The following is a 12,984-nucleotide window of genomic DNA, read 5'->3' as shown; positions in this document are numbered from 1 at the left end:
TATCAAGGTAAATACTTGAGGTTATATCCTGAAAAGAGCAGATTCTCTCACTACAAACAACAGAAGTGTTTCCTTGTTTGTTTGTTTGTTGGTTTTTAATCTGGGGATAAATGTTTGGAGAAACTAGGATCAGTTTTTCTGAATTGTTGCACACATTTTTTTTCATAATTATATCATCAAGAAGATGAACAATGAAGATGAACAATTTCAAAATCCAATTTAAAGAGCATTACTCTGTTGTGGCCTATGGTAATTTTTTTAGCCTTTTTCGTTCACTTTGCTGTTGTTTGTCCATGACCGTTATTCTCAACAAGTCAGATTCTTGGTGTTATAACTTGAGACATGATGAGCAAGACTGGGAGGCACTGGCTCTGTGAGAAACTGGAGGATGAATGGATGGTGCAGCATAGTCCTCTGCACTGAGCAGCTAGGACTACTTTTCTCTCTTTGAGAAAACAAAGGGAAAATGTTCCTGCCACAAAGGCAAGGGTGGCTTACAGATATGCCTCAATGACTACAAAGTCACTAGGAGGATGGTGAAACTTTTATTCTGCAACCTATGGTGTTCCTTGCTCAGACAGCCAAGAAAGCTCTCCAGAACAATGTTCTTGGAGATGGCTTCTGCCTGGCTGTGACAACAGCTGTGTCTTAAACTCTCTGTAAATGCTGGAAAACATTTCTCGCTTAGTTGCATGGTGTTTCTTTTTCCCAGTCTTTCTTCACAACCAAGATGTCCAAGTATTTTTCTTTTACTGTTTCTCCCTTCATCAAAAGGTTTAATTCTGCTATAATTAGTTGACTCCAGCAGGTGGTTTGCATACGTAAGGTGATATACTAAAACTAAAAGCAGATTTCAAAGCTGAGTCTAATGCTAAATTTTCCATCTGTTTTACTTATCCTGGGGACTCAAAAATGGGTCTGCAGTGGGATGCATAACATAGACTTCTCAAGGAAAACTGCAAAACCTCTCAGTTTCAGAGACTGTTCAGATGACCACTTATCACGCACGAACTCTGCTATATGGTACTGCCCTCATGTATCCCGACAACCCTTGCCATGCCATCAGACAAAAAAGACACATTGGGTACCCTCTAAGAGTGTGAAGTTGCATATTCCACGTTTTTTTTATTTGCTTGTTTGTTTGTTTTGTGGTCTAGTTGCAGTGCAAGAGCAGTATGAATAGTGGGAGCTCAGCATTTCAGGCCATTTCAGTATTTAGATACAATGTCTGTCTGTATAGAAATGTACCTGTGGCACTCAGACCTGGTCCTTCATTGAAACCACTGATGTGTAGCCATCAGGCCTTTCTATCTGAGGTGTACAAAATGTTTTGAAGGTAGAAACAGGTAGGTGGGTGTTTTCTGCATCCTTAGGTAAACCCCTGCTTCTTCAGGATGCAGATGCTTTTGCAGAACTGAGGCTTTTTCCCCCAAAACCTGCCAGGGAAGCAGGGTGTTGAGCAGGCAGCCTCAGCTGGCTGCGGTGTTGGACCGTGTCACTAGATGGCACCGCAGTCAAAGACAGATAGTTCCTCACCCGGGCGTGGGAAGAGGCAATCATTTCACTGAAATTAGAACCGAAGAGCACATAGGCCTAATTGTCTTCTGTAGAGCAATCCCAAAGCTTCAGCCTTTATTTTAGGAATGAGTGAGAAGCTGTTGGTTTTCATAAAATCATAAATGTTTCATAAATCATTGTGTCAATGTGCATTTTATATAACACTGAGAAGTGCCTGGATGTCACATTTCATGAGTGGAATAAAAATCACATTAAAATTTCCATGCTTAACTTTAACTTTTTGCTGTTGTTAGCCTATTGCTACTTGTTTTCTGTGCTTTTTCTATCTTCTAGGGGAGTAGATTTTAAACCACTCTGGAATGGCAATAAAAGGAGCCAACAGTCAGTCCCAATATGTCATTGAACAAATACTTAACACCTGTAAGCAAGAAAATATTTTTAGGATTTGTCAGAAACAAAATGAATTAACGCTTATTTTTTTTTTCTGATTAACACCTTTTAAACTGTTTTTCAAGTGAAAGCAATTTTGGAAACAAATTGATTAATTTTTTTCTGCACTTACTCAGTTGGGGTGATTGCTTTTGTTCATTTGCTTTCCTCTTCAAAAAGGGGATACACCTGTCAAAATATAGTCCTGAAGTTCAAACCTTAGTTATAAATAAACATTGGAAGCCTACATTTATAAGTACAGAAGACTGAGTTTTCATCTCTCTTTCTCCATGGTATGCCATTATTTAATCTACTAAGAATCACAGGAATTTTCAAATCCATTTATTTGATTTCTGCAGTTAATATATACTACAGAGTTTTACCACTCAGAGGTCAGTATTTCAAACAAATGCTTGAAAACTTAAGCAATTTAATAATATATGGGCAATATTAAAAGAAAATATCATCCACATCAAGGGAAATTTAACACATTCTCCAAGCCAAATGTCTTTTCTTTACAATTCTTTTCCTGTTGGCATGGTACACTTAAACAGAGCCTCCTTCTTTGCTTGCAGAATGTCTGACACAACAGAATGTAACTGCTGGTCAACATTTCCCAGGGATACAGAAATAACCAAGGTTATTACCACTGCTGCAGTTTAGTACAGATCCTGGTATTGCAGTTTTGTGCATCGGATTCAAAGGTCCCCAGATCTTTTCATGGCCTCTAATGCAGACCCCTTGTTACCATGACATACACCAGCCAGGTCAAGGACTCTCTTCAGAGCTGAGGAGAGCAAGTGGGCTTCACTACACCCTAGATCAACCTCGTCACCCCCCTACAAGTTCTCCTGTTTTCTAGCTTATACAGAGATGTAAAGTTCATATCTGTAGTGAGCCTTTCATTTCTGGGTAATTCTTAACCCACAGTGTCTGAAATCTTCTCGTTTTGGTACATTGTGGGGGTTTCATACCATTCTGTGAAGCATTTGGCTTTGAAGAGCTTCATATGTGAGCAAATGGTTACTATGGCACTTAGTAAGTGACATATTTTAAAGCAGAGTATCAGGTATTATGAACCATAATGTAGGACATTGACAACACTTGTCTATTAGCATGTTTAAGAAATTTTGTAGAGTTTAAGAAAACCAACTGAAAGCAGGTGGTACTGCCTGTGGGTAACTCTTTTAGAGCTTCTGAAGGTATCCTACACAGGAAGTTTTGGCAATCTCAGTTACCAAGGAAAAATAAATCCAAGTGCATTTGGTTAGCACATAAATGGCTAATTCCTAAGTGTTTTCTGGGTAAATTAAGCCACATAGACAAGCAAAAAAGGCTTTGTAACCAGTGAAGCTGCAGATGTCATTGTGACAACTTGTGTACTTTCTAGCAAGCTACACATAAAGAATTTACACAGTGTGTGCAAATATTCTGTATCTGAGTAAACTTTCTATTTTTAAACTAGTCTTTCTCATCTGCTGAGCTTTCTGTGATTCTGCCTACAGTGACCCATACTGTAAAACACTACTGTAGAGCTCACAGCAACATCCCCCTTAGGATGCTGCAGAGGTTGAAAGAGAAACATTGGCTGCTGTAAGAAAAAACATGGTGGATGGCAGCTCAAAAGAGATATCAAGATGCTTTAAACAGATAGATTCTGTGATTCTGTTTGCAGAAACTAACTGCATAGATGAAATTGAGGGGTTGCTGTATTTAGCCAATTTCAATCCTTTTTTTTTCTATTATATGTGTGGAGAATTTATTAAAAACATAACAGAGAGGAATAGTAATTATGATTAATAGCAATGTGCTCCTTTCTTTTTTTTTCTTTCTTTTTTTTTTTTTTTTACAGATGTATGCAAACAGCTAAGTCTTGTATCCTAACATGAGTTAGGGCAATAACATCAGTACTGGAGGGTGCTGAGTCCCATGTCTAAGCCAGTAAGGTACTCCAAGCTTGTGCTAACTGTGGTCTGAGTTCCTGGAGTTTGGAACAAAACTTTCTGCTTGATCTCTGCTAATCCAAGAACTCTTCATTCTTATTTATGAATTCCCCTTCCCCACCTTTTGTGAGCATAACCAACTTCCACGCTGAATCAGACTCCTCTGGGGCAGCAGCTCCCATCTTTTTCACAGTTGTTCCACTGTAACAGTACTAATAAATAAATAAATAAATAAACTGTGTGTACACACAGAAACAAAGCTGGAGAATCTTTGCTGCTCTCACCACCCTCAAAAAGGCAGAGGATCACCTATTCCCTCAGACTTGTTGATGTCCCCTGGGCTGAGATCTTATTCTTTACAGTGCTATACTTGGAGCAGTTGGGCGAGCCATGAAGGAATGTGATCGCTTGTTTTTTGTATATAGCTCCAGGTATTATCTGGGTTAATTCTACAAGGGCAGAATCCTGCTGCACTAGATGGTTTAAATGCAGACTTGTGTTGGTAACATTAACATCATATTTTATATGTCTGTTTTGTTTTAATCTCTTATTAAATAGACTCTTGGGATTCTGTTCAGAGAACCAAAGATGTTTCCCCTCAGCTAAACCAAGCCACTATCATTGACCTCCACCCTTCCTCAACTTACAACATTCGCATGTATGCCAAGAACCGCATCGGCAAGAGTGAGGCCAGCAATGAGCTCACCATCACAACTGATGAAGCAGGTACACTCTGGTTCCATAGCATCTAAATCGTGCTGGGAATTATTGTTCTCTGACGTGAGGAGTCTTTACTTGAAATTCTGCCTCTGTTGCTGCAGCTACATCAAAAGAAATACTGATTTTTTTCCCATGAAACACTGTGACTTTTGTAACTTCATCATGCAGACCTGTAATTAAAGCAGTTCAGTGGCATCTAGTGGTCAAAGAAGATATTATGCTCCAAATTTTCAACTTTGGTTACTGGAAAATGCACACATGTATCTGCAGTTAGGCATCACAACCAGCATTATATTTCTATGTATGGTTCAGCCCCTGTGGATCTTGTGGCTTTCTTTAGATGCTGAGGTATTAGTATAGGTAACTATTTTAAGTTATCCTCATTTGAGAACATTTAGTCTTCAGGAATGCAAAATTCCTTTGTCTATTCCATCCCCCAGCCCACTCACCATCTAGTTTTCTAATTACTGTATAAGTCAGTTGGCTGTCATTAATTAGGGTCATCCTCCTGTTCTTTGTTTCCATGTATTCTTCTATATTATTACATGTTTCTGTAGCAAGAGAGCTGTGCCTGCATTTTCACTTTAATGTCTGGAGCCTCTCTTTTGTGTGCTCTAATTGCTGTCTTCCAGTGCTGTCTTACATTTATTTCTCAGGGCTATGCCTCATGCATGCTCTCACATCACAAGTCCTGCATGTTACGTGTGACACTGGTGAAGACGTATGGGAGAAAAGTGCTACAGCTCTCTTGAAGCAGTTAGGAATGAAAAAGTTGAATGGCTGTAAATACTTCTGCCAGATACATATTGCAATTATACTTAACATGCAAAGGTGCACTTTTAAAAGTAGCAAAGTAGGTTCAACACCCTTAGCCCACTGAAACTGGGTAAAGTTACCCTGAAAAAACTTGATCAGACAGGAAGTTGATTATTTGCTTTTGAAAACACCTTTTTATCTTGCTAATTTTAGTTTTTCTGCTATTTTGTCTGAAGTCAGAAATGCTCTCCTCTTTGGAGATTTTGAAAGGAAAACCATAATGCAGATATCTGGATGACTGTCCTGGCAGTGAAAACCCTATTTCTTTTTCAAGGTTCATGTTGGTCTAGACTTTAAGCACTTGGTGATGGATTTTCAGTTCAGTTCATATGAGTACAATTGTATAATTCCCACTCATTTTCACCGTGGGTGAAACTACCACAGTGAAAATATACCCCTTGTGAGGAGAACATGTTTTTGGTTCCAAGGGACTTTTTGAATAAGAATAGGATGCAAGGGCTCACAGTGCAACGCTGAGTAAACAGGAGACAACGTGAGATGCATTTCTTTCTTCACCAGGTGTTGTTTTTCATCCTAGTGGAAGGAAAGTTGTGAAGAACATTCACATTTTTATGAGCTTTCAGCGAACAGATTTATTCGTGGTGAACAGTTTGCAAAATATTTCTCATTTGGTCATGTTTTTCTCTTATTTTATTCAATGAAAACGTGAAATCCCTGTAGAAAACAGATTATCCCTTCTTCCATCTGGCATCATCTATATCTCCAAAATGCCCATCTTTCCTTGTCCATAAACATCCAAGTAGAGTGTTGGTTCTTGGATCTACTCTCTCATTCTCAGTTGTTCGCTCATGCTTAGAATATTTCTTACTTGCTGAGTTTTTTCTGACTGATAATTAAGTTGTCAGGATCAGCAGCTGACCCGAAATAAATCAATAAATAAAATAATTTTTAAAAGCTTCCCCATGAATAGAATGGAACCTTATTATAACATTTTATTTAGTTCTTTGTAAACAAGTTTCAAAATGATTGATCTTTTTGTTGCTGTCTTTAAAAGCACCATCTATTTGGAGAGACCAGCGGTGTGGAACTGTATTCAGAAGTCACTGATCTACTTAGGGAATGATTGGAAGAGGGGAGGTCAGGCCTAGGCAAAGTATGTGATGTTTGCCTCCTGGATTTTGATTTCAGGCGGTGTGCAATGCACAGGACTATCATTTTTTGATCACTGTTTACTTCAGTCCTCTGTTTTTACAATAGCAAATGGAAAACAACATGGGTGAAGGGAATAAGGGAAAAGCTAATAAGAAGGGAGCAAAATAAAGGTACAAGAAAGGCAATATAAAAACTGAACAACTCAAGCCAGGCCATTGGCAAGGGTGTGGGTTACATATCACATATTACTGTAAACTAAGTGACCCAGCACTAGCTATTAGAAAGAAAGTTATAAAAGGTCTCTGTGGCACATGGACAGTCAAGCACTTAGTTTCATACTTCCATGCAGCTAGCCATGATTTCAAAGCTTACAGACCATACCTTTCTCTCTGTACAACCCCAATTTGGTCCTGTGTTGGAAAATGCACTGCAAGTACACTCTTTCACTAATGCTTGTCAGGGAAAAAAAAAAAAAAAGGGACTTTATAGCAGTTGTTTAATACTGAAATCAATAGAGAAAGCTGAGATTTCTGGGTTATGCCTTTGTCACAAAATCTCTATGTCATTAAAGGCATAAAATAAATGACCTTTTATTTAACAACATTAACATTTCACCATGGATGCTGGGAACAATTAACTATCCAAGTCTGTAAAAACATTTGGGGTCTTTCAAGGAAAAGGCAAGACTTTAAGGAGTACATTTTAAATTCCATTTTTAGGATCAAATGCTTTTTCAGATTCCACTACATTGTAATCTTCCCAGAGAAATGGCATTCATGTTAGTAAGCAGGGGGGACAGAATCAAGGACGGGATTCAAAAAAAATCATAGAGACCTCATTTTTGCAGTGGACTTTTTCTCCTCTCCTTCCTGTACATGAACGCAAGGAGAATGGAAATAAAGTTTTTTCGACCTTTGAAATTTTTCCCTATGAAGGACAGTCAAGAACAGCAAAGAATAGGGCATATTTAATAACTTAAACATATTATAGGCTGTATTCTGGGCCTTCCTGCTTTCATCAGTTAAATGTTCTGGTTCCTTTCACTACAGCTGTCATTTACTGCTGCTCCACCTCTAACAGCCCCATCTCACCCTTTTTATTGCTTTACTTCCCTTGTCATGCTATTAAGCTTAATTTAACTTTATACTGAGGCCACATTCTGCATCTAGGGAACTCTCGTGGAACAGCTTGAGATTATTTCATTTCTTTCTTCAGATCTTCCTTTTGCAATGATTTACCTCGCTGAGCAAGCAATTTACTTCATACCTCTCCGTTCAGTCCCAGTCGATTCTTGATCTGATTTGTAGCTGTCCAGCTGACAAGCAGGTGCCTCTAGACTCAGGGCCTTCTTTTCTCATTTGTATTTAAGTCATCACGCACAGCCTTGGCAGCATATCAATAGTAGATGAAACTCCACCTTACTTAACATGGGCTGTAGCACGCTTCTTCCACCTGATAGTTATTTTTTGTCTGATTCCCAGGCTGGGATACCTACATTGGTCAAGGGGAGGGTGGCAGAGAAGGATTATAAAGTGTGCAGGTTTTCATGTATAAAACATTTTATATCTGGCTGTATGTGCTCAGTCTCCAGCAAACAAAGGGAGGCCCTCTGAAAAGTGCAGCATGATGAAGGCTGGCTGAGGAGGTCCAGTCTTACCCGCCTTTAAATGGGTTCTGCTACTTTGCTATCACTTCCACGGCTCTGACTCACGAAAATACATCTTCCCTATTTACAAAACAGAAACACCATTGTGAGCATATCACTAAGAGAGAAAAGTCATTATAATTCACTCTTATTTCATTTGCAGGTTGCTACATTTTGGTGTTTGTTGTATTTCACTGTTGATCAGAGATGATACCTAAATAAGTAAGATGCTAGGCTCTGGATTTCTTTGATCAAAGTAGTGTCTTCAGTTTATCGTATGATAGTGTCACTGTCCAGGTCTTTGTGATGCTGGTATGTTAATATGGTAGCATAGCATATGAAGTGCAGAATTCTGAGTTCTGTGAGGACAGATTTGGTGTATCTCTTTTCTTTCTTTCCAGCTCCCGATGGTCCACCTCAGGATGTTCAGCTTGAGCCTGTATCTTCACAAAGCATTAGAGTCACCTGGAAGGTAAATACACACAGCCAAGAATAAAAGCTCTGACAATATTTTTGTGTATTCAGAGAGTATCCATTGAGATACATATTATAACTGTGGATCAGAATTATTTTATTTTGGGGAGACCTTGCAGATATTTTTACCAGCAAATCTTACAGTATTTGTCATTAAGACTGGTGCATTTTTTAAAGAAAGTACATTCCAGTAGAGAGCAAGAGCAGCAGACTCTTGCCTCTACCAATGAGAATTACATCTCCTACTTCTGGTTTCAGAGGTAAGGCTATATGCATGGAAAATGAGCACTTGCAGAATTCCAGTGTGGTTTTGGGCAAATTTTCCTCAGACCATTGGAGCTAATGGGATTCTTTTTTTCTATTGCAATGGACTTTGGGAGAGAGCCGTACTGACATCATATTTGCACAGAAAGAGCAATATAGTGTCTCAATATAGTCCGTGAAAATTGATGAATCAGAGAAACTAATTTAAAAATACCAGCAACTGTTATTATTAAAAAGTTCTCACATGTCTTGTGATTCAGTTCATCTTCTCTAAATTTTGATCAGTGTTCTGACAACCACATAATGTTTTAAATGCTTTCAGGATGATATCAGAGGTATTTCAGCTATGTTTGAATTGGTTTTGTGCATGATCTCTGCACGGTGCAGGTGGACTTATAACTGCTGAGATGTTCAGCTCATACAGAGGAACCTTATCTGACAGGATTTTTCAAATAGTTCAATGATGTTTTTAAAACAGTGCATTAAAAATTCTATCTCCATGAGACATTTCAATACTAAGCTCAAAAAAAAGTAGACTTTATCAGACATCTTATGCACAGGACACAAATATGATGCTGATTCTTGGATCTCTTCCACATTTTCAAATTACATCAAAACTGGTTTTCATTAGATGGATTGCAGAAAACCAAAGGCTTGTGGTCTCTAACCACAGGGTTACTTGGTGGGTGAAGTGAAACACAGTAATGTACTTATGAAAGACATACATGAAGCAATGATTTAAGTTCAACATAGTAAGTAGAGAAAAGGAAGTAAATATTAAAGTAATGCATAGTGTACAGTGATTCTCAGCAACCAAAATAAATGCTTAATGGGTTGTTGCTTTTTAAAGCACTTGAGAAATGTAACTGCAATCAGATCTAGCCAACTATAACATCCAAGACTCTATGCATGAACTTGTTTTAATCTTTCCCCTTTCTCTTATGGACATGTGGGTAGGCAGATTGAAAGGCTTTGTTTGTTTTTTTAAAGTTCACTTTGGGGAAAATTTTCAAAAGCAACAACAGAAGATAGGCACCATTGCTTTACTGCTGGGGTTTATAGCTGCCCTTTGTGATTCTGAAGATGCACCATTACATTTTCTAGATGCAGACATGTGTGGACAGCCACAGGACAATTAAAATTTCCATATATATTTTTATAACACTGCCTAAAATATGATTCAATTTTGTACTTCCAGGCTATATCAGCTACAACCTAGTGCCCTGATTTCTAGGTGTTGTCTGTAGAGCAGAAGCATATGAAAAGAACAACTGGAGTTGTGCTTTTGTGTAAACAATTCTCAGGATCATGTTTGGAACTAGTTTGTTTTGTGAATGCTTGTCAAGTGATGATCAGTATCTGCTATAGCAAAATAATCACAGAAATGAGCTATGTATTGAATATATACTCCATTGTCCCAGCCTGTCTCATGAGCTGAGTACAGAGAGGGATTTTCACGGCTGTAGTGAGCTCAGGTTGTGAGCTACTTGTGACCTTGGAAATGCCAGCTGGTAACCCTGCAGCACATATTAAGACCAGGAAGGCAGGTCCGTGCTTCGAGAACACACCCCAGGTGAACCTGGTACCATGTACTGTGCAGACTCTGGCCAGACATTTGGTGTTTGCTGCAGGCAGCACTGCCAGACTGTACACCCGGTCTCCAGTGTCTTATTCCCAGAGACCCAACCCATGTTAAATGTTAAATTTGTGTTTGCACAAAACTGCTGTCTGCCTTATTTTTCCTTCACAGCCAAGGCTATGCATTTACAGCACCATGGTGTCTCTACATCTGCCAAATGGGCAAGATGGCAGATCTTTAAATTTATTAACCAGCGGTGTCTGATATGTGGTCATGCAACACAAGAGGAGCTTTGGCAGTGAGCTTATCTTGGTAGCATATCCTCTAGCCAGCAATAGCTTATGGTCCCATCATGCCACAAGACCCTGTGATGTGCTGTTTTGCAAGCAGCAGAAACTTAAGAGGTCTCCTTGTGAGAGATCAACAGCAGGAGGCAACATTGGCATTTCACTGAAATTCTGCTCATTGTGATCTTTGTACTTTCAAGAGCCTGAATGCTGAGCTTGAAACTATTTGCCTTAATTTACAATCATTGCTTTATCTGATGGCAGGTGTGGTGTTGGATGCAGTCCAAACCTAATTATTTTCCTTGACCTGGAAGTTCCTTTGCAGATAAAGTTGAAGTCACAGCTACCTTCCTGAGGGTTTAGTGCTCACTTAGTCCCACCTTTACTGGACAAGTTATTTTGTGAATGACAATTTGTAGCAGCTGTCCCCTAATTAAGAAATCCCAAGCCGGGAGTGAGCCATTCACTTTCCTTGAAATTTTACAGTTCTAGCCTAGGCAGAATATCTCCTTCTCTGGAGATATTCAAGGCCCGTCTGGATGCCTACCTGGGCAGCCTGCTCCAAGGAACCTGCTTTGGCAGGGGGGTTGGACCCGATGATCTTTCGAGGTCCCTTCCAACCCCTACAATTCTGTGAGTCTGTAAAAGATCACTTTTAGTCCAATACTCAACAAGGTACCACAAGACATCCTGTAGTTCTGTCCCATGCTGAATCCTGGCTTTTGGGTAGGTCCCCATTATGCAGTACAGAGAGGAGTAGGACTGCTGAAGGCACTTGTTGCATTGTGCAACACCAAGTACTTGAGAGTAAAGAAATATTCCCATGAAATCAATGCTGTTTTGTCATGGAGGGAAAAAAACATCCAGTAATAGCCTGGTCATATATATATTTTTTTTTTCAGAAGCATGTGGAGCTTTTGCCATAGAAACATATGAAGACATTATAGAAAAGGGATTGTGTTCAGAACCATAGTTATGTTTAAAGTTGAAAAACCTAATTTAAATACAGTGTTACAGCAAGAGGAGAGAACAACATATCAATTATATTTTATCTTGTATTAAGTACTATTTCTGCAGCTTGCTGCCATCATTAATCTTCATTTAAAGTTTATTTTAGCACCCTTTTTAGAAAATCCTAGTTAAACAAAGTTTCATAGGTCTATGTTCTATTTAATCCCTTCTCCCTGGTAACCAATGATAGAACACAAGGGAACAGTGCAAAGCTGTGCCAGGGGAGGTTCAGACAGGATGTTTGTTAGGAAAGATTTCTTACCCTGAGGGTGGTCAAACACTTGGGCAGGCTTCCTAGAGAGGTTGTTGATGCCCCGTACAAGTGGTCAAGCAGTTAGATTAGATGATATTTGCAGGTCCCTTCCAACTAAACTGTTCGACGCTATTCCATGTCTATGTGTCCACGTAAGATGTTGGGTAACAGACTGACTTTTTAACACTCAGCACTTTTGGTTGTCTGTAATAATGCAGTGAGAATGAGAATTAAACAGGAATTCTCATTTAGGAAAGAGAATGAAAATTTTTGTTATTTTTTCTTATGGCACTTTATAAAGTAAAAGAAACCATTAAATTTAGGCATGTGAAATATTTCTTCTCTCGTTTATGCATGCACACAATTACTTTGTCATACTTTGCAGAAGTCATTGGTACCTTATTTTACAAATATTGCATTTTATGAGATAAGAAGTAAGATCATGGACTGAAACTTTTTCATAACATTCTACAACCACTGGCAAGGTTAACAATATTTTTTCCCATGAACACCTTTTAATGGACAAATGAATTTTCTACTGAAAATGGACCTATAAACAAGGAGGTATATACATCAAATGTGATTTATTTGTGCAAAAAGTCAGTCCAAAATGAAGCATTTAGATAGTGCTAACAGGGAACATTTGAAATTTTGTGGAGCAGAATATTTCACTGCTTTGTTCTGGAGTGACTCAGAGCTTGTTTTTTATTGTATAATGTTTGAAAGTGGAAAAAGAAAAATAAAACAAAATGTCTATATTTTACTTAAAGAAAAAAGAATCCCCTGATCTAAAAAAAATTACAAAAATGTTTCATAAAAAATGGCAAATTCACCATCTTATTCCAATTAAAAAATAAGAAAGTATATAATTACAGAATTCTCAGTGAAAAAGCTATTCTGCTCTAGAACATTTCAATGCATAGTAAATTTAT

General features: G+C 38.5%; 1 protein-coding gene across 3 annotated transcripts in view; it reads left to right on the top strand.

Annotated features, from left to right (window-relative positions):
• DSCAM (DS cell adhesion molecule) overlaps positions 1-12,984 on the top strand; it is a 475,409-nt gene that overhangs the window by 366,567 nt on the left and 95,858 nt on the right. For all 3 annotated transcript variants that reach the window (XR_007165989.2, XR_007165990.2, XM_048071347.2), the window contains exons 15-16: positions 4,449-4,616; positions 8,586-8,656. Coding sequence is in view for 1 of the 3 variants with exons in the window: in XM_048071347.2 (XP_047927304.1) it covers positions 4,449-4,616; positions 8,586-8,656 (239 nt within the window). In the remaining 2 variants the exon portion in view is untranslated. The remainder of the gene's footprint in view (positions 1-4,448; positions 4,617-8,585; positions 8,657-12,984) is intronic.

Source organism: Anser cygnoides, chromosome 1 (assembly GCF_040182565.1).
Source record: "Anser cygnoides isolate HZ-2024a breed goose chromosome 1, Taihu_goose_T2T_genome, whole genome shotgun sequence".
Taxonomy (NCBI): domain Eukaryota; kingdom Metazoa; phylum Chordata; class Aves; order Anseriformes; family Anatidae; genus Anser; species Anser cygnoides.
Note: the sequence above shows the minus strand (reverse complement) of the source record. Positions and strands in the feature narration are given on the sequence as shown.